Source organism: Prionailurus bengalensis, chromosome B1, assembly GCF_016509475.1.
Source record: "Prionailurus bengalensis isolate Pbe53 chromosome B1, Fcat_Pben_1.1_paternal_pri, whole genome shotgun sequence".
In the NCBI taxonomy this organism is placed as follows: domain Eukaryota; kingdom Metazoa; phylum Chordata; class Mammalia; order Carnivora; family Felidae; genus Prionailurus; species Prionailurus bengalensis.
Window position 1 is genome coordinate 66,761,179 of NC_057344.1, and position 26,979 is coordinate 66,788,157.

At 35.3% G+C, this 26,979-nt stretch overlaps 1 protein-coding gene across 3 annotated transcripts in view; it reads left to right on the top strand.

Annotated features, from left to right (window-relative positions):
- Nucleotides 1-26,979, top strand: part of FSTL5 (follistatin like 5) — a 796,843-nt gene that overhangs the window by 580,831 nt on the left and 189,033 nt on the right. For all 3 annotated transcript variants that reach the window (XM_043566311.1, XM_043566327.1, XM_043566320.1), the window contains exon 8: nucleotides 15,717-15,837. In XM_043566311.1, coding sequence (XP_043422246.1) covers nucleotides 15,717-15,837 — 121 coding nt within the window. The remainder of the gene's footprint in view (nucleotides 1-15,716; nucleotides 15,838-26,979) is intronic.

Here is a 26,979-nt window from a genome sequence, read left to right on the forward strand (position 1 = left end):
GAGCCATGGACATGCCTACCTTCTACAAAAGGGCTGGGTGTCAGCAATGCAGGAAAGGAGTCTCTTCTTTAGGCTTACTATCTCACCTCTCTGGGTAATGGTTGCCCCTGTATCTGTTATTCCTACATTGTTTAGAGTACTTTTAGTAGACGATCACCCATTACTGTAATTCATTGTTACAGTTAGTAATTTCTAATAGAAAATTCCATGCTCAAATTACTGTGTGGTTTCTGCCTCTTGATTGGTTTTTGAATTATGTGTTTGCTTTCTTCTGGTTCTCGGAGCACTTCTGATTCAAGACTGATGATTCATGGTAATAGTGCTGAGTGGATTTTTGCATATTATTATTTGCTGATTTAATCTGTGAAATTTAAGATATCTATCAATGAATATTAAACTCAATTTAACTAAATATGAAAATCAACCCAAGAAGATACTGGGAAGATAATTATCAAAACTATATTGAAAGTAAGAAGCAAATACTATTGAAAAGAAAGTGATTGGAAATGAATATTATTTAGGTACAAATACCAAGAGATGATTAGTTTTATCATTTGAATATATAATAGCATCAGAATCTGATCATTTTCTGTTAAAATTGTATGCATTTTTTATTTATATATGCTCAAACAATTAATTGATGGAGTGATTGATATTTGCAATAAGGTTATCTATGATTGAATGGTCCAACTTCCCTTGGTCAGGGAAAGAGAACTTCTCTTATTTTATGTTGGAGAATTGATATTGATATTGTTACCTCATTTCCCTGATTTTTCTTATCCTCTGTTGGAGATCATCCACTCCTCTACATTATACACATTTTTTTTTCAGATATGTTGATACTTTTACTCTGGTAATACCTGGTGTCAAGAACCTGGAAGGCTCTCCAGGTCCTTAAAGTTGATTATGTGCATTTGTTTTTCTGACAACCTTTAGCATTTCTCTTTATCTTTGGTCTTCAGCAGTGTGAATTTATTTCCTGGTTGTTTTTTTAATTAGTTATGTTTGAAAATATTTTGACTATTCATTTGCAAGCATTTTTCCATTCTCTCTCTCTCTCTCTCTCTCTCTTTTCTTTTAGGATTTCAATTACACACATTTTAGACTGATATTGGCCTATATCTCTTGGATGCTCATTTCTCTCTCTTTCTTCTAAATTTTTATTTCACTAATTTCCTGTGTGTGTTTCCATCTGAGTAATGTCTATTGACCTATATTCAAGTTCACTGAGTCTTTCTTTGGATGTGTCAGGCATACTGATGAGCCTGTCAAAGGCGCTCTTCATCTCTGCTACTGTGTGTGTGTTTAAATTTATTTCCAGCATGTATTTTGACACTTTCTTATTGCTTCTATTTCTCTCCTGAAATTACCCATCCATTCATGAATGTCTTCAAGTTTCTCTACTAGAGCCTGTGACATATTAATCATTGTTATGTTATCCCCTATCTGATTTTCCTAACAGTAGATTTATACTTGAGATTAGTTCTTTTGATTGTTTCACCTCTCAACAACAAATTATTTTTCCTTTCAATTTTGTGTGTCTCATAATTTTTTTGTTGAAATCCGCATATTCTGTGTGGGGTAGTAGAGACCAAGTTAGACAGTTTCAAGTTCCTCTAGTGGTACCTTTTGGTTAAGGTGGGAGCTAGATTGCTTATCTGAGAAAATTCTTGATTCTGCTTGGTCCACCTTCAATTTTATACTCTTGTGCCTCAGCGAAGTTGTCTCTCCATGCTCTTGTCCTCCCCATTAGTGGTATTCCGCTGTTGCTTATTTTCTGGTTCTTGATATCCTGGGTGGTGAGGAGCAAGGAAGCATTCTATGTTTTCCTCATTCAACCTTAGCCTTAGGCTGTTCATGTGTCTCTGAGTCTTTTGAGCAGAGTTTTCTCAGATATCCTGCCTGCCCCCAGTGTTAAGGGATCTTTAATTTGCTGGAAGTAGGAAGATTTCTTGCCTTTCTCCCTTTCCCAAACTCAGTAAGTTTTCACCAACAGAAAGTGACAGGATTCACTGCCTTTCTTTGGCAGTTTAAAACTTTATTCCACTGGGGAGAAGACTCAGGCAAGAACTGTTGTTTCTTTTTTCTCAGCAGCAGGACTCCATTATGTTACACAACATCAGAACTACACTTGACGGATGCTTCCCCTGATCTCTACTGCCCCCAGTGTTTTTCATGAGCAAATAGTGAGGTCCATGGAGAAATGGCTGCAAGCATTTGTGCTCCCGGGGATCTATACTCCTAACTGTGTGTGTTTAGCTTTTAACAATTCATTAAAAATCACTTCATTTTTTTTTGTTTTTTTTAATACCTGTCTACATGGTAGCCTTGTTTTCTTCCGTGCTCCCTTATAGGTGTGTGATTGCCTGTGCCTTGTCTCTTTCTGGAAGCTCACTCCAGCTTAATCCAATTTTACCCTTATGAGCTGCCTTTGAAGTCAGCACTCTGATGGGTTTGAGAACACAATATGATTTTATAGATTGCCCAGCTTCTGATTGTTTGGATTTCCATGTTCTATTCCATTTTCCATTTTCTATTCTAAGATGGAGCCAGAAGTCTATAATATACGTTATTAATTCACTAATTATATAACATTAAGATTCCAAGTATCTTTGGGTACTATGTTATTAATATTTTTGATGAAACCAAAATAAAGATTAGTTCTCTTTCAGAATATGCTAGAATATAGTTTAGCATCTCTATGTTTATCTTTTTCATTAAAATTTTAAGAAGTAAAATTCCAGTCTATCTAGAGTAAATAAGAAAGAGACAGAACTTTCTACATATACTTAGGGAAAGCTATATACTTAAAGATACATGATTTAAGGCCTAGTAGAATTGTTTATTTAATTAGTTGTTTTATATTTCAGTATTACACATACCTAAGGGTGTATACAACTTAAAGTGAAGTAATACACTGATAATTATAGGCGGCTCCTGGGTGGCTCAGTTGGTTAAGCCTCCGACTCTGGATTTCGACTCAGATGATGATAAAATGGTTTGTGAGTTTGAGCCCTGCATCTGGCTGTGCGCTGGCAGTGAGGGACCTGCTTGGGATTCTCTCTCTCTCTCTCTTCCTCTTCCCCAGATCATACTTTCTTCTCTCTTAAAGTAAGTAAACTTAAAAAAAAAATGCAGTGATGATTATGGATCCAATAATCATTTAAAAAATATAGCATTAACAACAAACTTGAAGCTGCTTATAGGCTCCTCCCCATTATATTCTCCTTCTTTTTCTGTAGATATAACTCTTACCATGACTTATATGTTAACTAGGTCTTTGTTGTTTTTTATTTTTACCATAAATGTATATAATGTATAATGCATATATACCTAAAAGATACAGTTAATTTTTGCCTTTTGAATTTTATATAAATTGAGTGATATTGTATTTTACATATGTATTTGCCATTGTGTTTGGAGATTCATCTATATTGATGCTTATATCCATAAAGCATGGACTTCCAGAACTTGGACTTCACAGTCAGATGGCCTAGTTTTGAATATTGTAAAATTAACTAAAAAGTCTTCATAGATAAGTTACTTCATCTTTTTTACTTCTGTTTATTCATGTGTAAAGTACAACATTGCCAAAATATAAAGAATTCATATAATCGGGGTGGTTCAACATTATGTGACCTTGAAGTTTTAAAACACCCACATTTTGAGGCGTCTGAGTGGTTCAGTTGGTTAAGCATCTGACTTTTGCTTTCGGCTCAGGTCATGATCTCACAGTTCATGAGCCCTGCATTGGGCTCTGTGCTGACAGTGTGGAGCCTGCCTGGATTCTCTGCCTCCCTTTCTCTCTGCTCCTCCTCCACTTGCACTCTGTCTCTCTCTGTCTCTCAAAATAAATAAATAAACTTTAAAAAACCCTGTAAATTCCATTAAAAAAATAGAACACCTGTAGTTGAAAGGTGCTCTATTTAAGAAATAGAATACAAATTATAAATAACAATTAGATACAAAATTGGATGTTTATTACAATAAGACAGGAAATCAGAAACTTCAATATATTTATAAATTTTTACAGAAACATATAGCGATATACACACATTTCAGGGTTCCTGTCATATCCTTGTAAATGTACAGATGAGGGACTCTGAAACTTAATTAATCCTTATTATCTTTGGGGCAAATCTGAATCCATATATACATAAAACCCTTTGAATAGTAGTTCTATAAAAATTATAGACATTTTTAATTTATTACTCACTATTAGATCAATGGAAACATTTTGTAAGTCTCTTTCCTTTTTCATTGAAGAATAATTGACATGCAATATTATATTAGTTTCAGCTGTACAACACAGTGATTTGATATTTATATACATTATGAAAGTGTTATTATGACAGGTCTAGTTACCAGCTATCACCACACAAAGCAGTCACAATATTACTGACAATATTCCTTATGTTGTGCATTATGTCTTCCTGTATTATTTATGTTATGACTGAACTTTGTGCCACTTAATCCCCTTCACCTATCTCATCTGTCTCCCATCTCCCTCCCCTCTGGCAAGCATCAGTTTGTTCTCAACATCTGAGTATGTTTCTATTTTGCTTTATTTGTCCATTTATTATTTATATTACATGTATAAGTAAAATCATACGGCATTTATCTATCTCGTTCTGATTCATTTCACTTCACATAATACCCTCTAGGTCCATCCATGTTGTTACAAATGGCAAGATTTCATTCTTTTCTATGTTTGAGTAATATTCCATTATATATATATATATATATATATATATATATATTTAAATTAATATTTTTAACGTTTAATTATTTTTGAGAGAGAGAGATAGAGAAAGAGAGAGACAGAGAGAGAGAGAAAATGTGTGTGAGAAGGGGAGCAGCAGAGAGAAAAGGGGACAGAGTTTTTAGAAGTGGGCTCTGGGCTGATGTGGGCCAAACTCACAAACCATGAGAACATGACCTGAGCTGAAGTCAGATGCTTCACCGACTGAGCCACCCACGTGTCCCAACCACATCTTCTTTATCCATTTGTCTATTAACTAATATTAGATTGCTTCTCTATCTTGGTGGTTGTTAATATGCTGCAATAAACATAAGGATGTATATATCTTTTCAAATTAGTGCAGGGTTATTTTCTTCAGTGAAATAAAATATAATTAATCTAATTATTCACATATATATCAAATAATATTTTTTACATAGCTTTCATGATTTTGGTTTTGATTTTTCTCACCAAAGAATGTAGTTGCTTGACTTTTGTTTGCTTGTTAACTTGAAATAATAACTTCAGTCCATATTAGTTTACTTATTTTCTAGTGTATCTCTTTAACACATGAAATGGCTTACTTTAGAGGAAAAAGTTGTTTTTTTATTTTAAGTTTATTTATTTATGTTTGAGAGAGAGAAAAAACACGATTGGGGGAGGGGCAGAGAGAAAGGGAGAGAGAGAACCCCAAGCAGGCCCCACACTGTCAGTGGGGAGCCCGATGCAGGCTTGAACCCACTAATCATGAGATCATGACCTGAGCCAAAGTCAGAGACTTAATTGACTGAGCCAGGCAGGTGCCCCTAGAGGAAAATAAAAGTTTTGCAAATGATGTATTTAACAAATTAAATTACATTATTGAATTTTTTTACAAAATTCAATTTACAAAATTGTAAAAAAAGTTTTACAAATAATGTATTTAACAAACTATATTTACATTATTGAATTTTATATTTCACTGTGCTATTTATTGATGATGGAATAAATATCTAAATAGGTTAATGAGAAACTACCAGAGTTTTTAGAAAATCACATAAATCATGAGATAATAGTACTTAGTCAATTTTAAAATGTAGATGTTTGCTTAAATTACTTTTATTGCTATTTTATGAAAACATATTTTATATACATAAAAAGCTAAGAAATAGTTTGCACAAGTTTACAAAGTAAAAACACACTAGCATAATCAAAATTACAAAGGAAATTACATTAATGTGAGTGTATATTGAAGCAATGTATATTACATAGAAAGCCTCGTTTAAAGTAAAGTAACACTGCTACCATGTAATCTAGAACTATGAAGAAAAACGTAATACGAAATAGGAAAGAAAGTTTTAAATTTAAAATATGCCATTTTTTAATGGATGAAATTTTCTTTCAGATTGGAACAAATGCTTGTTGTTAAATATAGGCCTGAAATTCATTTGTTATGTTCTGGTATAATCACAACTGACATGTGCTACCCTATATATTCAGAGTGGTCAGTGTTTACCATTTATAGGTTGTTAAATGTTCTAATTTTTACTCTTACATAATTGATTATCATTAATAGTAGCCCCAATATTTTTTCAAAATTTTTGCAATGTGTTACAGATTTTACTTTTAACCACAGTTCTCTTTTTTACTGCTTTGGAAAGAATGTAAGCAATCAACTCAACAAAATTAATGATTTTTTAAAAAGTTGTAGTTTTTTTTCTATTGACTTTCCAGACATCAGAGCCTTGAGGCAACTTTTTAATTGTGTAGAAGCTTATAAAGATTTAATCACTGAAGAAATATTTATGGAGTTTCTATTGGCAGTAAGATCATAAAGGTGTAATGGGGGTTCAGGATAAATGGAAGATTTTGTCCCTGAATTCAAAGAGTGCCTATTCTCAGGCCATAATTCTCAACTATGGTCAAGCATCAAAATTGTACATTTGATTTCATCTATTTAAGATTAGAAAAATGCTGAGAAAATGAAAGATTAAAAGATTAGAAAAGCTGAATCAGGATGGAGGTAAAGAGTATGATTGATGTGTCTATATATATTTATATATAGTGTATCTATTTATATATATATTAAAACATATATATTTTAAAAACTCAAAGGTAATTTTGAGGTTTGGCTAAAATAGTGGAAATCTAGAAAGAGGAAGATGTGTTAACAATTACATAATAACAAGGAGAGCCTGGGTGTCTCAGTCGATTAAGCATCTGACTCTTGATTTCAGCTCAACTCATGATCTCACAGTTCATGCTCTGTGCTGACAGTGTGCGTTGTCTCTTCCCCTTCCCCCCCTGGCAAATGAATAAAATAAGATTTAAAAAAATACTTTCATTGCATAATAACAAGAGTAGTTCGATTCTGCAGTCCGATGGTTGGGATGCTCATCTTAGAACCTGGCTTTGGTGGTGTCTTAGTCCACTGGGATGACATAACAAAACACTAAAGACTTAGTAGCAAAACCATAAGAAGTTATTTCTCACAGTTCTGAAGCTGAGAAATCAAAGTTTAAAGCACTACCATGTTGTCATAGACTTTAAGTCTAAAGTTCTCTTTTGGCCAGCAAAAGAGCAGATGCAGGATTAAAGCGAGAAGATGGCTAATGTCCAGGAAAAAGACAATAGCCCCGAATAAGGGTCCTTGCCCCATTTTTATTAGGATCAGAAGGCTTACAAGCATGGCAATGGGCGTGCACAAAGGGACAGTGAATCTGTGAACATTAACTTGTGGATGTGAGGGAAAGGGGGTCTTGAGGATATTCGTTGTTAGGGATTTGGGTTAATACAAAGCAAAATCCAGGCACCAGGCAGTCTGGAGGAGGGTTGTTTACAGTGCACATGAGGCAGCACCTCTGTTTATCTTAGCCTAGGGGATGAGACAGATAGTGGGAATAACCTCAGGGTTGACAAGGCACCTTTTCTTTTGTTAACCATCTCAGCTGACTGCTTTGCCTGCAGCATAGCCGTCTATGGTCTAATTCACCAATTTACCTAACCTGGCCCTATACTCCTGTGAAAACAGCTTTTCTGCTACAGTACTAAATTGGGGGTGCTTCCACTCTGAATATCTAATCTTGTTCATTTCATATACCTGTGTATTTGGCACCTTTGCACCATTTCTATTTTAGGCCTTTGCCTCTCCATCTCTCTTTTGAGGGTTATGCCCCCTCTCTGTTTTGGAGTGCCTTTGCACCTCCCGATTCCTGGCACCTTTGCACCTCCCTATTCTTGGGGTGTCTTTGCACCCCCCTATTCTTGAGTGCCAAACTGATTTACCCAAACTCAGGTGTGAGCATTTTATGACTTTGTATTTCTTTATGCCTTGTTAACCCATTGGTGTAAGCCCGGGGATTCCTAAGCTTATCCCCCACACCATATTAATATTCTGCTGAGATCCCTCTTCCTGATTCATAGCAAGTGGCTTCTCCCTGTGTCTTGAAGTGGTGGAAAGGGTGAGGGGTCTATGTTGGGTCTCTTTTAAAAGAGCACTAATCCTATTCATGAGGGTTTCACTTTCATGATTTAATTACCCTTAAGGCCCCATCTCTTCACACCATCATATTGGGGAATTAGGATTTCAACAGATAAATTGGGAAGGGGACACAAACATTCAGACCATAAGAACTGGTGACCTCAAACTTAGCATCAGCATACTTCAGTTTTCTTGTGTATAAAATGGAGTCAATAATAGGGCATTTAAAAAAGATTTATTTTTTAAAGGATGAAATTTTATAATTTATATAAATTATTTAGCACAGTGCCCGACATATTTAAGTGCTCAATAAATATTTATTGGGTTTAATTTTAGTGTAGTGAAAAGATCCATGCCTTTCTCAAAGTGATGAAGGAATATTAAAGTCTTGTTTATATAGAAAAGCTGTCTGAAAAGGTGATTATAAAGTTGTATATTGAAAGAAATTGAAGCTGGAAGATTTTGCTTCCATTTAGAAGAAAGAGAAAAAAACATAAAGATATATATGTTATTTTACATATGCTATTTTAGAAAATACTCTAAGTTAAAGCAATTTCATGTTGCAGAGTAACAGAGATAGCAATAAGATACTTTATATAAACATTGTCAAAGTTATATTCTCAGATAGTTTTCACATCATTAGGTGAAGGAGTCTTAATTATAGTAGACAAGGAAGAGTCATATTTTCTAGGTAGCTATATGGAACAATACATGGAAAAGTTGTTTATTTCAGATTTTATGGAGATTTAAAAAAGATTGTTTGAAAATATACTTTAAAATACCTATTGACAGTCTGGGATATAGAAATATAAAAATAATTACAAATATCAAATATTCTTTGGGCTTTTACAATTATTTCCAACTATTCTTGTTCAGTGAAGGGATTCATTTCTCTTCTGATTTGGTCTCCGTGATTTGTTCTGCTTGGGATGAATCTTTCTTCCAGGACCATGCCCCCCTGCCTCCCTGTCACCTTATGCACACTGGGTATATTACTCTTATATATTAGGTTATCAATTGTTACTTTTGGATCATAATCTTTCACAAAATATTTTGTAACTCTAACCATTATTAATTGATTTCTACAGAAGTTTGGCTTTCCCACATTTTATCCTGCCGCATGTCAACTATCTGCCTTAGTGTTAACCAGAATCACAGCTTCTGTCTTTATGTTTGGCATTTCCATTCTCTAGCCAAAGTGCCCTGCACTAAGAGTGAGCAGTGTTTTTAAAGGCAGCCTGCAGTAATGCAAGGAGTTTTATCACACATGTGTATCACACAGCGACTTTCTTGTTGAGGATCAAGTTCCAAATCCTCTCTTATTGTGAAGGTCATGAGCCTTCCCCTGTAGCTTTATGAAAGTTCCGCTTGGCAGCTATAGATATGTGGTATGATTAATCTTATATGATGTAGAAGGGTTTAATTTTATTTGGCAGTTATTAAAGAAATATTATTATTCAGCTAAATAATATGATTGCCAGAGCATACACTATATTTTTTTCCTTCTTTCCTGCCACTGTTTCTCTTTATTTTTCCCTTTTCCCTTCCTCTACCCTCTCCTCCTTGTTCACATTCTTATTCTTCTTCCTTCTCTCACTCCCTCTTTCTGTCTCCTCTCTGTCTCTTTCTCTCTTGACTAAGAGTATATTTTCATTATTTTCGGGCCCAGATTCAAAAGCTTCATAGTAATTTTCTTGATTGCAATCAATCTGTATGAGAATCAGTTACAGGGAATCTATTTTTAAAAGAAATGCACATGGTTTGAATATAGGTAAAGTCAGAAACATACAAGGTATGTTTTTGAAGCACTGCTGTATGAATATTCGTAAATCACTGGGTACTATGATATTTTAACAATACAAGGATTAAAAAAAAATCACTAATGGGCCATGGAGTTTCCCAACCAAATGCTGCTGACACAGTTAATTACGGTTTAGGTAAAATGTAAAGGTGATTGCTTACTTCACAAAAATAAAAATAAAATAAAAATAAAATGTTACAGGAGTAAATGTAATTTTACAAACATTAGGAAATGAGAAAGAAATGTTGGGAAATATTTATTTTATATCAGAATGAAAAAAAAAAGTCTTTCTTATCATAAAGCTGCTGTAACGAATGAAAAAAAAAATCCAAACTACAGTATTCCACACAAAATTACAAGATAAACAATGCATTAAAAAATTGGGGAATTAACATGAAAAGTAGCAAACTCCAAAGTTAAAAGTTGAAAGAAACAGTAAGCAATCCTTAAAGGGTAAATCCTAATCATCACCACACGTATAAAAAAACACTTTAATAATATTTGTAGTAAAAGATGTTGAAAATTGGTCAATTGCATCCTGAGAAGAATGAGTACAACAGCACCCTTCTTGTCATCCTCCTTTTCTGCTGCTGAGAAAAGGAAGAGACACAGTTGTTGGCTTATTTAAATACTCTTATCTTTTGACTTAAGCCTCAGATCTATCAGCTTTCCTTCTTCCTTTTCCATATGTGCTGTCACTATATATCTGGCCCTTTCAAACTTAACGGTATAATTGACTTCCTTTTTTGGGGCATTTTATCTTGAATTTTTTCTTTGTTCTCTTGTCCTGTCCTTATTTCTAGTTCAATCTATGATTGACAAGGAAGGCAGCATAGTGGAGGGTTTTAAAGCACAGCCTTGGAGTAAGCCTACCTGGCTTCAAATGCTAGTTCTACTAATTAGGGGCCAAAAGAAACTAAGGGGATTACTTAACATTTTAATATCCCCTGCTATAACGTGGCAGGAATTTAACAGATTCTCTTTAGCAGATTCATAGGCTTGTTATATGGACCAAATATATCAATATTTATCAATTACTTAGAGCAGTATCTGACATATAATAACTGTTACATAAATGAGGATTAAAATGTATTTTTTATGTATATTTTGCATAGATAACTTGAGGTTCATTTTCTTTCTTTTAATGCTTACCATGTTTTGTAATTCAGAAGTGTTTATTTTTTACATAAGGATATTGGTCATTCTTTGATTTCTAAACATTTATTTTTTATTACATTTTTAACGTTTATTTATTTTTGAGAGAGACAGAGCATGAGCATCAGAGGGGCAGAGAGAGAGGGAAACACAGAATCCGAAGCAGGCTCCAGGCTCTGGGCTATCAACACAAAAGCCTGACCTGGGGCTGGAACCACAGATCATGACCTGAGCCAAAGCTGGACACTTAACCAACTGAGCCAGCCAGGCACCCCACTTTTTTTGATCTCTAAATTTTTATACTAATTAAAGATTCTTTCTTTTTATGTTTTTATTTTATTTTTGAGAGAGAGAGAGAGAGAGAGAGAGACAGAGCATAAGTAGGGAAAGGGCAGAGAGACAGGGAGACACGGAATCCAAAGCAGGTTCCAGGTTCCGAGCTGTTGGCACAAAGCCTGATGCAGGGCTCAAACCCACGGATGGTGAGATCATGACCTGAGCCAAAGTCTGAAACTTAACTGACTGAGTGACCCAGGAGCTCCTAAAGTAAATAAAGATTATATTAGCTAAAATTATATATAGTTTTATTTTAACATATATATTTTATATTTAAGTATTCCATATATAACTTATTTTTAGTAACAGCTTTGAAATATAGTCATACCATAAATTTAACCCCTTTGAAAAATATGGAGTTCAGTGGCTCTTAGTATATTCTCAAAACTGTACTGCCATAGGGCACCTGTAGGGCACAGTGGGTTAAGCCTCTGACTCTTGATTTTGGCTCAGGTCTTGATCTCATGGCGGTAAGATAGAGCACCAGGGGGGCCTGGGTGGCTCAGTCGGTTAAGTGTCCGACCTTGGCTCAGGTCATGATCTCACAGTCCGTGTGTTCCAGCCCTGCGTTGGGCTCTGTGCTGACAGCTCCGAGCCTGGAGCCTGCTTCACATTCTGTGTGTCCCTCTCTCTCTGCTTCTTCCCTGCTCATGCTCTGTCTCTCTCTGTCTCAACAATAAATAAACATTAAAAAAAAATTAAAAAAAGATAGAGCACCATGTTGGGCTCCCTGCTATGTGTGGAGCGTGTGGAGCCGGTTAAAGATTATCTCTCTCCCTCTCCCTTTGCCACTCTCCCATTCGCTCTTGCATGTGCTCTCTCTCAAAAATAAATAAATAAGTAAATAAATATTGTGTTGCCATAATCACTATCAAAGATTAGAATATCTTCATCATTCCAAAAAGGAATCCAACCTATTAGCACTCATTTCCTATCACCCCTCTGCTCAGCTCCTGGTAGCCATTTTCTATCTCTATGGATTTGGCATTCTGGACGTTTCATATGAATACACTTATACAATTTGTAGCTTTTTGTGTTTCATTTTTTTTTGACTTAGTGTAATGTTTTCAAGATTCATTTATTTTATAATATGTATCAGTACTTTATTCCTTTTTATAGCCAAATAATATTCTATTACATATAGACATATCATTTTGTGTTTATCCATTCATGAATTGATAGGTATTTGAATTGTTTGCACTTTTTGGTTAATACAGGTAATGCTACTATGAATATTCATGTACAGTTGTGCACAAATTTTTATTTATTTATTTTTATTCTTTTGGGTATATGCCTACAAATGAAATTGTTAGACATGTTAGACTCTTTGTTTAAGTTTTTGAGGAACTGCCAAAACTGTTATCCCAAGTAGGTATTCCATTTAATATTTCCACCAACAATGTTGGAAGGTTCCAATTTTCTCACATCTTCAATGGTTGTTATTGACTGTCTGATTGATTGATTGATTGATTGATATTTTTTTTGCCATTCTAGCAGGTGTGAAGTGGTATTTCATAGTGGTTTTTATTTGTATTTGTAAATAAAAAATATTTTATTTGTATGTGATGACTAATGATGCTGATTATACTAGTATGTGAATATTGCCCATTTGTAATTCTTTTTTGATAGGTATGTCTTCAAATTATTTACTCATTGTTTTAATTGGAATATTTGCCCTTTTATTGTTCAATTGTAACAGTTTTTATATAATAATAAATATATATATTGAGGATACAAACTCCTATGAGGTAAATTATTTGCAAATATTTTCTTCCATTCTGTTGGAGATCTTTTCACTTTCTTGATAGTATCCTTTGGGAAGCACATGTTGTTAATTTTGATGAAGTATAATGTATCCAATCTCCTTGAGTTTGCTATATTTAATCACTGAAACCTTTGCTCAGTGTAGTGGTGAGCTAATGATTGAACAGATATTTAATTAAATGTATTGAATCAATAAGTCTTCCAGACTAGGCCAAGGGGCTATATTTCTGCTTTTTGCTATAAACTGAATGCTCCCACAGGCAGTTACAAGTCTGCCTTAGCCTTCACTTTCTGTCCTTACGGGACCTCAATATCAATCAGAGATGAGAGATTAGGGATTCTTTCCCTAATTCTAAAACGTAAAGAAAATACATCTCTTTTGGGCATGCACACAGTCCTACACATTTTTATGGACTTCTAAATTCCCAGAAATATGTAGATTTGTTCATATCCTTCTCTTGACATCCCATTCCCACTTTCCCTTTAAGTTTTTGTTTGTTTCTTTTACTTTCTATTATTTTGTTTTGGTACACCTGTTGTTATCCCCATTAATATCTCCTTCACAAGAAGCTGTAATGTTAAACAATTGCTGTTGTTTCTTTTCAATACAGACCTTTGGGATAGGACTCAAAGCCTTGCTCAAAGTCAGAAAAATGGAAGTTCCCAAAGCGCTGCTAGATAGGTCAAATGGTGACAATTCTCTGGGGATGGGACCTTGGAAGAGCTCCTAGCCTGCTCTTCCCCCTCCGGTGCCTGCTAGGATGATGGTTTTCACAGATAGCAGAATTACAAAGTTGGTGGTTCAAGGCATCCATGAAGCTGTGGAGAGAGGGATGCCACAAATTTCTTTGTTCTTACTGAGATTCAACTACTTTTTTGGAGTAAATGCTCTATAGTTTGGTGCAAGCCCTTTTTATCTATTTCCAAATATATAAACTTTCTGAAAAAGTTGATTTTGATGATTGCTGCAGAGTATTCATTGCCTTTGTGGAAGAAAAGATTTTCTGGTCTTTGCTGTTCCAGAGGTGCTTCTTAGATTTGATTTTGACAAACGCTGTGAGATTTTGTTTTTTCTTTCTTCTTTCCAAAATGGTCATACATTTGCCCCCACAGTTTTGAAATGGTATGGTTATTTTGCTCTACTCTATTGATTGTTTCTGGGCTTTAAAAAATTGTACTCTATCAATATAGCTATAAATTTTATCTCTGAGACCATACTGCTTTCATCATCTCTTTTCTGGGTAAATATATAACTAAAGGATATAAAAATTAATGGACAATTATAAGTGTAAAGAATATAATTAAGAGCTATTTGTTTTAGCTACAAATAAAAACAAGTCATTTTACCTATTTATTAATTAAAAATGGACAGCCTCAGGGGTTGTGTTCCAAGACCCCCAGTGGCTGCTTGAAACTTTGTATAGTATCAAACCCTATATACACTATGTTTTTTCGTATACATACATACCTATGATAAAGTTTAATTTATAAATTAGGCATAGTACTGTTTCCGATTCTGTGTCTCCCTCTCTCTCTGCCCCTCCCCCGTTCATGCTCTGTCTCTCTCTGTCCCAACAATAAATAAACGTTGAAAAAAAAAAGGGGGGGGGCGCCTGGGTGGCGCAGTCGGTTAAGCGTCCAACTTCAGCCAGGTCACGATCTCATGGTCCGGTCCGGTCCGTGAGTTCGAGCCCCGCGTCAGGCTCTGGGCTGATGGCTCAGAGCCTGGAGCCTATTTCCGATTCTGTGTCTCCCTCTCTCTCTGCCCCTCCCCCGTTCATGCTCTGTCTCTCTCTGTCCCAAAAATAAATAAACGTTGAAAAAAAAATAAATTAGGCATAGTAAGAGTTAACAACAGTAATTAATAATACAATAGAAAAATTATAACAATATACCATAATAAAAGTTATGTGAATATGGTCTCTCTAAAAATATCTTAGTGTACCATACTCATACTTCTTGTAATGTAAGATGATAAAATGCTCATGTTATGAGATGAAGCAAGTGAATGATGTAGACACTGTGATTTAGTGTGAGGCTACTACTGACCTCCTGATGTTACATAAGGAGGATCATCTGCTTGCAGACTCTGGTTGACCATGGGTAACTGAAACTGGGGAAAACAGGACCATGGATAAGGGGAGACTGCTGTAAGCTAAATTAGAAAAAAAATATGTGGAAATTGACTTTATATCTAAACTCATATAATTCAAATAAGTACTAAAAAATCTGTATGTATGAGTGAAATTACACTTTTTAAACAAACCATATCTTGAGAAATGATAATTATAGGTCTTCCATCCCTATAAAGACTAACAGTGATATTTTGATAATTTAAAAACAATACTTTAGTCTATTTACTTTGCTCCTGAGTACATGTTTATTTTTTTAAGTGAATTGTTCAAATACATTTTAAATATGAACAGCTCATTTTGTTTCATTTTATTTTATTTCTATAGGACTTTGGAGATGATGGGTCCTTGTATATTACTAAGGTTACCACAACTCACATGGGCAATTACACCTGCTATGCAGATGGTTATGAACAAGTCTTTCAGACTCACATCTTCCAAGTAAATGGTAAGAAATATGGTGTTGCTATTATTGTTTTATGCTTCACTATATATTCAAAGAATATCAGAGTTGATTAGGAAGGTAAATCTTCAATTTTCTTTGAGTTTTGGCAAAGTATAAGCTTTGTTTTGTTTTCTTTTGGGAATTATTGTTAATGTAAAACCTTTCAATTGAAATCAAAACAAAACAAACAAAAAAGTGCAGGACACTTGGGTGGCTCAATCAGTTAAGCATCCAACTCTTGACTTCGGCTCAGGTCATGATCTCATAGTTCGTCAGTTCAAGCACTTCATCGGGCTCTATGCTGACAGTGTGGAGCCTGATTGGGATTCTTTCTCTCCCTCTCTCTGTGTTTCTCCCCGACTTGTGCTCTCTATCTTTCTCAATATAAATAAATTTTTAAAAATGGGGTGGTTGAGTGAGTAAATGTTATAAATTTGTACCACTTTTCTCATTCTGAAACATTATAGAGTAACTCATTTTAATTGGAAAATTAAAGCTTAAGAAATTTAAATTACTTTTTAAGCTCTAAATATCAACAGGTAGGCAACCATATACCTTTAGAAACAAAATATTAAGCATGTTAAAATTTTAATCAGATTATCTGGTTGATCTTATTAATGATATAAAAAACTGCTATTTATGTTCAGCAAATGTTATACTTTTAATAATTAACTAAATGACTTTGGACATTTGCCATGTAAGCTGATATTATTCTTATAATCAGAGCCTTTTTTTAAATTTAATTCAAGTTTTAGCTATTTAGTTCAATTGATGATACAGGATGGTATGTATGACACATTAATTCATACCAATTTACTTCCATACTGATATATATGTTAATTTACTTTATGATTTACTAAAAGGAGACAGAAACTAAGTGGGCTTTTCAGCTAGTGTGATTGGTTTGAATTAAGAGGGGAGTGGCAGATATGAGCTTGGTGAGGTAGTCTGGGGTCAGATCATGTGGAACCCTGTGGACTTAATTAAATATGTGGATTCCCATTCTAAGTATTTAGTGTGTGAAGTGGCATATTCTGATTTATTCTAAAATGACTGGAAGCACTGAGATCTGTTTAAAAAAACTATTTTAATAGTCTAGGGAAGAGATAATTGTGGCTTAAAATATAGTGTTAATGACGAAAAGGTAAAGTGCGGTTAAATTTGAAATATATTTTGAAAGTAGATCTGGTGATATTATTGAGGAATGGCATGTAAATATAAAAGAGAGTTAAAAAAAACCAAGAAATTTGAAACATTTACATATATCCTTGTGACATAAACTGAATATAGAAGAAACACATTTGGAGACTGAGTGAAATTAATATATATATTTTTGGACAATACAATTTCTAAATGGAAATCAAGTCTTTAGTATGCAAGTTTGGAGATCACAGGAGGGTGTCAGCCCAAGTTGTATATTTATATAATATCAATGTGCATAAACTGTATTAAAGGCCATAAATTTGAGCTTGATGGGGTCACTTTAAGAATGAGTATAAATACTCCTATTGAGGATTAAGCCTTGTAGCTGAGGTTAACAATTGGAGAAAAGAAGACTTAGAATGAGCACCTTGTGATTGTAAGTGTGTCCTGAGAAATCAATTTTAAAATATTGGCAAAAACTTTGAAAAGATTGGAGAGTTTATGGTTTGTTGTGGGCACTCAACAGAAGCAGATCTAGGCCTTGCTTTCTAATGTAAACCCAGTTGTAACTAACGAACGTGGGTCAAGGCTTGAAAACCAACCTTCAAGGAAGCCAGTGAAGAGGGCAGACAAGGTACAAGGGAGGTTATGCATGTTATTCCCAGTGGTCCAGATGTTTGGAGTTGGGCTTTGGATACAATCTACCTGAGGATATACAATCTCGAGAGGACAGAACAAGTCTGCCTAGGTGATGTTCTCTAATTGCTGCATTCCTGGGGAAATGGCTATTGTTGCAAATCTGGTACTTTCCTCCCTCTTTGTTGTGATTGTTTGCAAACTAATGGCCTATTTGACAAGACAAATGCTCTGAGCTGTTATCTTTGTTTTGTTGGAGACTCTCCAGTTTTGTTTTGGCTAACAATTAGTTCTCTCTTCTATACTCACTCTCTCAGTCTAAGGACCAACTGGTCAGGTTTCTAGTATCAAAAGTAGTGCATGGTTCATGTTCTAGCTGTATCAGAATCACATGAAAAAATTATCAAAATTGTAGAACGCTGGACTCTACCAGCACTTTATGGAAGTTGATTTGAAATCTGCATTTTGTCAAGCTTCCTAGTAATTGTAATGCATGGCCGGGCATGAGAATCATTCCAAATGACTGTTCTTTAGGAGTTTCTGCTCCTTATTGATGTCTGAAGCAGACTTCTCAGACAACTTTACTCATTTGCCATGCTCCAGCTGGGAAGCCTAGGAACAAGACTTTGAGCCAAACTGCAGGCTTTCATGTTGCAAGATATGCCCTGAGCAGTACTGGAGAAATGCAGTTTCCCTACTTCATCCCCTCCTGTGAATGAACTGCTTACTCTCTGATCTCAGGTTTTTCTGAAGATGGAATAACGGAATAAAGGAACAATGAGGTCTCAGCAATAGAGCCATGACCATTAGTCTCAATATTATGAATTAATTTAGAGGAATTCAATATTAGCAGTGACTGCCGCTGAGATCTAATGCTGTCCCTCTTCTAGAAACACAGATCCCTGAACCTGCGAGTAAAACCCATCTCTTTCCATTACCTCCTACTACATTTAATCTGTTTCAGAATCTTTCATATAAATGTTTTTATGAAGGCATGGGGTTTGGAAAAAGGGAAAATGATGTTATTATTGCTGAACACTGGTTGAAAGTGAACAGAGAGAACTCTGCAGTAGCTGGAGAGTGATGTGGAGTTAAAGGGGGGAGGGAACTTATAAAAATTGCAGATATGGTAATCTTTTCTGCTGATGTGAATAATATGGTAAAAGATGAAAAGCAGATCATTTAAGAGAAAAAAGGGAAAATTGCCGTAGTCAAGGTTTTAAAAAGTTGATGTGATTAGTACAGAAATGGAAGGATTGGTCTTTGGAAGATGAATAGTTAATCTGTTGAAACTGAGCAAGACAGACTGTTTGGGAACAGATGCTCAGGGAGAGAGCATGAGGAAATAATCCTCTTTGCATTGCTTGGATTTTTTCAGTGCAGTCGGGAATACCAACTATTGAAAGCAAGGAGTTTGTGAGAGTTTCAGTTTGAGGAGAGGAAGAGGTAGAAAACAATTATCTTGCAGGGCAGGAGGGTGATAGAAATGGCAGGCGGCAGTTGGAATGTTGGCAGATCTTTGAGTGTTCTCGAGGTGATATATATTAGTATGTTTTCCTTCAGTTGTGGTCGGCTGTGAGTTTGCAATCCTGAAAAGAAGGGAATTGGGTTTAACCTGCATTTTATTTTGTCAGGTGAGTAACTGGGAGAGAAACAGGCATGAGGAAACTAAACAAGTTTACAAAAGAATGATTATAATGATGGACCAGAGAATAAGTGGTAAGGTAAGGAAAGTGGTAGATGAGGAAAGCAGTGAAAGCATGAAAAATGTGAAATGAAATGAAACCCTGACTGGTGTTTCCAAGTTGATCAAATACTACCAGGAGGAGGTACTAGAGAGAATGAAATGTAATACCATCACTTAAAGCATTTGTTTTTAATTTTTTTTAATGTTTATTTATTTCTGAGAAAGACAGAGAGACAGAGCGTGAGTGGGGGAGGGGCTGAGATAGAGAAGGAGACACAGAATCCAAAGCAGGTGCCAGGCTCTGGGCTGTCAGCACAGAGCCCAATGCGAAGCTTGAACTCCACAACTGAGAGATCATGACCTGAGCCATGGTCAGAAGCTTAACGGGCTGAGCCACCCATGGGCCCCATTTTCTTTTCTTTTTTTTTTTTTTAACGTTTATTTATTTTGAAAGAGAGAGGGAGAGACTGGGAAGGGTCAGTCTCTAGGGAGAGAGAGAAAATCCCAAGCAGGCTCTGCAATGTTAGTGCAGAGCCCGACATAGGATTTGATCCCCTGAACCATGACCTGAGCCGAAGTCAAGAGTCAGATGATTAACCAACTGAGCCACCTAGGTGCCCCACTCAAAGCATTCTCTTAAGACATATGGCAATTTCTCTTTATTAGAAACACTTTTAATTAGGTCAAGTTTATATAAAGGGAATCACTAAGGTTTGATAGGTGTTTAGGGAGCTACCTGTTCTAAATCTAACTTGCCAGTTCCAGGCTTAGCTGAAAAGGAGAAACAAAGGGAAGAATAACATTAATTCATCAAAACCAACGAGAGTAGATCAAAACCTTGTTCTACCGCATTTTTATCAATGAGGGAAGATAATAAGTGCATTTCAAGGATCATCTTTAATTTTTAAACCTATTTGAAGAAGCCAAGAAGCTAAGTAGAAAATGTATTAGATGTATATCAGTAAGAGATTACCTTCAGGCATGATATCAGAGAACCAAAATGACAGGGGCTTAAAGAAGATACCAGTGTGTTTTTTTAATGCATAAAAAATGTTCAGATGAGGTGCTTCAAAATGGCTACTCCACAATGTCATCATCATTATCCTATTCTTCCCCCATTGTGGTTAGAAATGGTTTCCATTCTCAGTGTCATCCCATGTTTTCCGAATGGCAGTGGAAATTGCAATCATCATGTTCATAGTACAAGGAAAAAGGAAGAAAGAAGGAAAATAACACCTGAGAGAACATCTGAGAGAGAACATTTTTTTTTAAATGTTAGCCATTTTATTTTCATTTTTTTAATGTTTGTTTATTTTGGGAGACAGAGAGACAGAGTGGGGGCAGGGGCGAGCAGAGAGAGAGGGAGACACAGCATCCGAAGCAGGCTCCAGGCTCTGAGCTGTCAGCACAGAGCCAGATGCGGGGCTCGAACCCACAAAGCGTGGTATCGTGACCTGGGCCTAAGTCGGACGCTCAACCGACTGAGCCACACAGGTGCCCCAAGAGAGAGCACTTTTGAAATAACACCAACGGAAGCATAAACAATAACTTACATTGACCCTCTCTAAATGCAGAGATTAAAGTATATTTCTTTGACCTTCTTGTTTTACATCCACAACAATTAACACTTCACTTATTTACAAGAGGAATAAATATTGGGTAGGTAAATAGCCATCTTTGTTATAAAAAAATGTATGGTCTGTCAAAACATTTTGCAAAACAGTAATAGAACAATGGTACTTTATAAAATTATTTAGAAATAGTAAGATTCTCTATAAAACAACAACCCTACAAGTGATTTGCTAAACAAGTGATTTCTCCTCTTTTTGGTGGTTTGCTTTCCTTTGATTTTATGGTGTTTTATATTTGGGATAATAACTTTAAACATATATTTTGAGTATAAATAAGTACAGTAAACTTGAGATCACTCAGAATATTGTTATAGACCAATACCAAAAGAATAGTTGGAAATGAGCTGTGACACTGGAAAAATACAATGAAAATGCAAGAAAATGCAAATTGGATTAGCCAAATGGCATATTTATAGATCCAATAAATCTCTAAACTGGTTTAACTCGTTTTCTATTCTTCATCCACTTTTCAGAAAAGGTTAAAAAGGCCTTTAGAAAATTAAGTTTTCATAGAAAATTTAACATATTTGTCTGAACAATCTTTCAATTAGTAATAAAAATAAAATATATCATTGATTACCATAAAAAGCTCTGAAAATACCACAAGTTATTGGAATTTGTGAAAGAGTGTTTTTGAAGTGCAAAGTCTATTTAAATATCCCAGGGTGCAAGCCAAATAAGTCTATCAATAGCCCTGTTTCTTTTCAAACAATGCAAAATTAGATTATTGAAATATGAGAGTGCTTCTCTGTCCTTGTCAGAAGAAACATTATGTATAAATCAAAGGAGCTTGACTCTGCCAGTGGAATTCATTTCATGCTTTTCTTTTTCTTTTTACATAAAGCGAATCGTCTTTAGATCTTCAGCTTATGATACAGAATGTTTGAAATTTTAAAAGTCATTCAGTGTTTACACTACCCTCTGGGCAAAAAGCTTGTCCATATTCACAGTAGACCCATATGTATGCTGTTATTTCTCTTGTTCTTATTATTTAAAACCTCACACATAATATCAATTGGATTTTTTTTCCTGCTCATGTCAGAAATGTCTGCACAATATTGCTGGTTTTATAAGATGTCTATATAGAACACCCCATTTTTCTCCTTCAAAGTTTGGAAAACTCTAAAAGAAAGACACTAGAGCCAGATGTATATATGGAAGCATCACCTTCTTTACTGACAAAGCTATTTAGAGAAAGTGGCTTAGGTCTGGGCAACAGTGGCCTGCTTCTTCTTACATCATAGATTTGAACTTCCTCCTCCAGTCACAGACAGCCTTCCCTGCCAAACTTTCTGTATTGCCAAAGTGCAGATGGGAACAAAACCTTCCCGCAAGCAGTAAGATCCAGAAAGCAGGTGGTAAGAGGCCTACTTCCCCCTTCTCACTCCTCCTTCTATGACTTACGAAAAGATGAGAGAAAGAAGAGTCTGGAAGGTTACTCTGGCTCAGTGATTCTCTGTGGTTCTTGGGCGAACACCTTCAGCAATGGGTTTTAAATGCAGATTCTTAGGGTGCACCCACGAGTACTAAATCAGAAGTTCTGTGCATGAGGGAGAGTGACCTGTGTTTTAACAAACCTTCCTGATGATTCAGATGATGTAGCTGGAGAATTACTGCTCTAGAAATGCTATTCCCTAGAGAAATGGGAAGTGGGAATATGTGTTCCTTCCCCATATACTCCAGCTTTCTTCCCTTAATTTTGACTTGAAACTAAGTTCACAGTGTTCTTGGGAAATGGCTGTCTCTTAGGGGGTGGGATCAGCCATGCATCAGATCAGTTATCCCTCTCATGAGGCCTGGCAGCAGATGGTACTGATGTCTTGCCCAAAGCCCACCCAGGCCACCTCAGCTGTGGTGGATGTCCCCTGATGCCTTGATACTACAGGAGCCAGTCCCAAACCACTCTTCCTAAGAATTATATTTGATACGGGGGGCTTTACCAGCTGTACTCAAGGCAGCCTAGATGTGCCAGGGATTTAATCTCTCCCAGGACAATCTTTAACCAGTGAGGGACACAAGTCAAAAGGTAAGAATCACAGCTTCCCACTCACTCAGGGGGAAGATTCTGAGATGCAGTCTACATGATTCGTATTCATTCATTCATTCATTCATTCATTCATTCATTTTTGTTTGCTTGCTTTTTGTTTTTTGCTATTTTTCTTTCCTCCATCTTATTTTCCTGGTCTCTAACTTGTGTTTCCTGGGATCACATCCCCAAATAGGAAACACGAACCTAAATTCTGTTCTCAGAGGTGCTTTTTTGGGGATTCTCATGTTGGGGAATATTTTTACTTTAAGGTAATTGTTATTGGTAATGATTGCTGCCCTTTGGTACCTCGCCCTTGATAGCTACTGGTAGGCACCATATGTTTGCTTCCAGAAGTCTTTGAAATATGGTAAAACATTACACTAATTCATTAACTCCAGAGTCTGAAAATTCTCTGTCTCTATCATTTATCCATGCTAAATTATGTCCAGTTATACTATTCAATAGAGCTCTTCAGAGCTTCTGCAACTAGATTAAATCATGGCATCAATATACTACAATTATGCAATAGCAACAGCATATAGATGCTCAAATTTTAATATATATAATCTAATTATTAAATTCCCAGAGATACATAAAACTTTAAAGATTAAAGTTTCAAAGAAATTAGTTTAAAGTAATTAATGTCCAGAATTGAAGACTTCTGCCCTGGAACATAAAGTCTAAAGAAAGTCCAAATGTTTTAACTACAAGTAAAGTTCCAGGAGTCAAGTTCTTCCCTTATTTCTTATTTTGTTCCCTCTTGATGAGAGAGGTCTTTGAAAAGTTTATGGCTTTGATATAATGTCTACATCTTTATCTGATGAGAATCTAATTCCCATCAGATTTAAATGTACTATCTTGCTCTTTGTTTACAAATGGTCACATGTGTTCTTTATTTCCTTGTATTTTGCCTTCTGTTGGATTGCATAACTTTTAGAATTTTATTTTATCTTCAGTATTGGCTTATTGGCTATACCTCTTAGTTTAATTTTTTAAGTGCAGCTGCAAGCTATATTTATAATATGCAACTTTAACTTATCACCATGTATCTGTAAATAATATTTTATTACTTCACATTTGAAAGAAGAACCTTAAAACAGAAATCTTTGACCTCTCCCTTTCCATCCTTTGTGATAATATTGTCAAATAGTTAATTCTATGTATGTTACAAACTCTACAACATATTGTTTTATTTCTGCTTTTAATAAGTAAATATCCTTCAAAAAGATTATTTTTTAAAAACAAGAGACAAAACTTTTACTTTAAGTTTCTGATCCTCCTCACTGTTTCACATAAATGCAAATTTCTCAATTTTCCGTTAGCCTAATAAACATCCATTGGGGTACCTGGATGGCTCAGCCGGTTAAGCTTTCCACTCTTCATCTCAGCCCAGGTCGTGATCTCAGGGTCATGAGTTCAAGTCCCGTGTTGGGCTCCACACTGGGTGTGGAGCCTACTTAAAAATAAATACATTACAAAAAATCCTTTAACAATTTTCTCAGGCTTTGTTTGTTAAGACAAACATTTGCCTTTGTTTTTTCTCTTCATTTAAGAATATTTCTACTGGATATTGAAATTTGAATAGGCAGTTTTTGTTTTCTGTTTTTCTTTCAACATTTTACAGAAGTTGTTGTATTATCTTCTGGATTGTATAGTTTGTAAAGGAATGTCAGTTATATTTCCAGTCTTTCCTCCCTGCCTCCCACAACCTGGCTGCTTTTTAAATTTTCAATTTTTCACTGGGTTTCAGCAATTTAATTATTAACATGTTTTGGTTTTGTTTTCTTTACTTGTATTTATCCTGTAGGGATTCTTCAACTTTTTGGACTTTGGAATATATATTTTTCAACAAATTTGGAAAAAAAATTGGTGATTTTTTTAAGTAGATTTCTGCTTTCTCTCTCCATTAGGAATTCAATTACAGATATGCATGACTGCTTGACATTTTACCATAGTCCACTAAAATCTGTTTTATTTGTTTTCCTCTTCATGCTTTGCTCTCGCTATACTTCAGTTTAGATAGTTTCTGTTGCTCTGACTTCAAAGTCAAAATTCTGTTTTTCTGCATGTATAATCTTCCACTAAGCCCAACCAAACTATTTTTAAAAATGTATTTCAGATAATATGTTTTTCAATTTTAGAAGTTTCATTTGTTTTTTTCATAATCTCCATTTTCTCATTAATTATGTTCATGTTTCCCCTTAAGTATCTGAACCTATCCATACCAGATATTTTAAAAATCTGTATACTAACTTCATGACCTCTGAAATGTTATGTCTGTCTTTATTCGTCAATATTTTTCTTGCATATGAATCACACTTCCTTCTTCTTCTTACATCTGTCTTTGTTGTTGTTGTTGTTTTGTTTTGTTTTATTTTGTTTTTTGATGATGGGAATTGGTGAGAGAGATTTGCAGGGTTCTTGAGAAGTGCTGCTTTGGCATTAACTTACCTGCACACCTGTTAGATCTTTTTTGACACTTTTTTAAAAAATTCTATTTGAGTATATCTAGAGTAACCTTCACACTAGGGTTTATTTCACTATCCTTCCAAGATATAGTGTTTCTGGGGTCTCTAGGAGGTGTTTAATGGGGTTCCTTTAATTTTTTTTCTTCTATTAGGTCTCTCCATTCAGAGTCTGATTAATCTAACTCAAATGACACCTATCCTTGAGTAAACTCTTGAAGACTTTATATTTATAGCTCCCTGGTTGTAGTTCTTTTTATAGTCACTGAACTTTGCCTTACTTTATGGAGTTTCATCCCCAACAGACACCTATTCAGATTCCTGTAGATCTCTATCTCTACATATTTCTCTCAATTTTGGAAATCTGCCCTACAAATTCCAGGTCTCAAGCTTTCTTGAATTCCAGTCTCCTTTATTATAGCAAGACCCTTCAATTCCTCTTCCTAGAATCAGTTTAAATGTCTCTAGGCAGAAAGTTGAGGCAATTATAAACCCACCTCATTTGTTTTCTTTTTTCTCTTCTTTCAGGGATCATGATCTTCTGTTGGTGGTTTCCCAGCATTTGATAGCAGTTGTTTCTTATTTGTTTTAATGTTTATTTATTTTGGGAGAGAGAGACAGAGACAGAGAGAGAGACAGAGAGAGAGAGCACACACAAGTGGGGGAGGGGCAGGGAGAGAGGTAGAGAGAGAGAATCCCAAGCAGGCTCTGCACCATCAGCAAAGTTCTTGATGTGGAGCCTGAACTCACAAACTTCAAGATTGTGACCTGAGTTGAAATCAAGAGATGGATGCTTAGCCAACTGAGCCACCCAAGCACCACTCATATTTGTTCTATTTATCTATGGCAGAGGACTTATCTGTTATACATTTTCTATCATGACCTTAAATCTCAGAGGAACTTTTTTTTTCCTCTATTTTTTTTCTTTTAAATTCCAGTTAGTTAACATACATTGTAATATTAGCTTTAGGTGTAAAATTTAGAGATTCATCACTTACATACAACTCCCAGTTCTCGTCACAAGTGCCCTCCTTAGTCTCCATTACTTATTTAACACATCCCCCACCCACCTCCCCTCTGGTAACCATCAGTTTTTTCTCTATAGTTAAGAGTTTTGTTTCTTGGTTTGCCTCTGTTTTGTTTTCCTCCTATGTTCATTTGTCTTATTTCTTAAATTCCACATATGAGTGAAATAATATGGTATTTGTCTTTCTCTGACTGACTTGTCTGCTTAGCATAATACTTTCTAGCTCTATCTACATTGTTGCAAATGGAAAGATTTCATTCTTTTTTATGGCTGAGTAGTATTCCATCGTATATATAAACCACATCTTTATCCATTCATCAGTCAATAGATATTTGGGCTCTTTCTATAATTTGGCTATTGTTGATAGTGCTGCTAAAAACATTGGGGTGCATGTATCCCTTTGAATCAGTATTTTTGTGTCCTTTGGGTAAATACCTAGTAGTGCTATTGCTGGGTTGTAGGATAGTTCCTTTTTTAACTTTTTACGGAAGCGCCATACTGTTTTCCAGAGTGGCTGCACCAGTTTG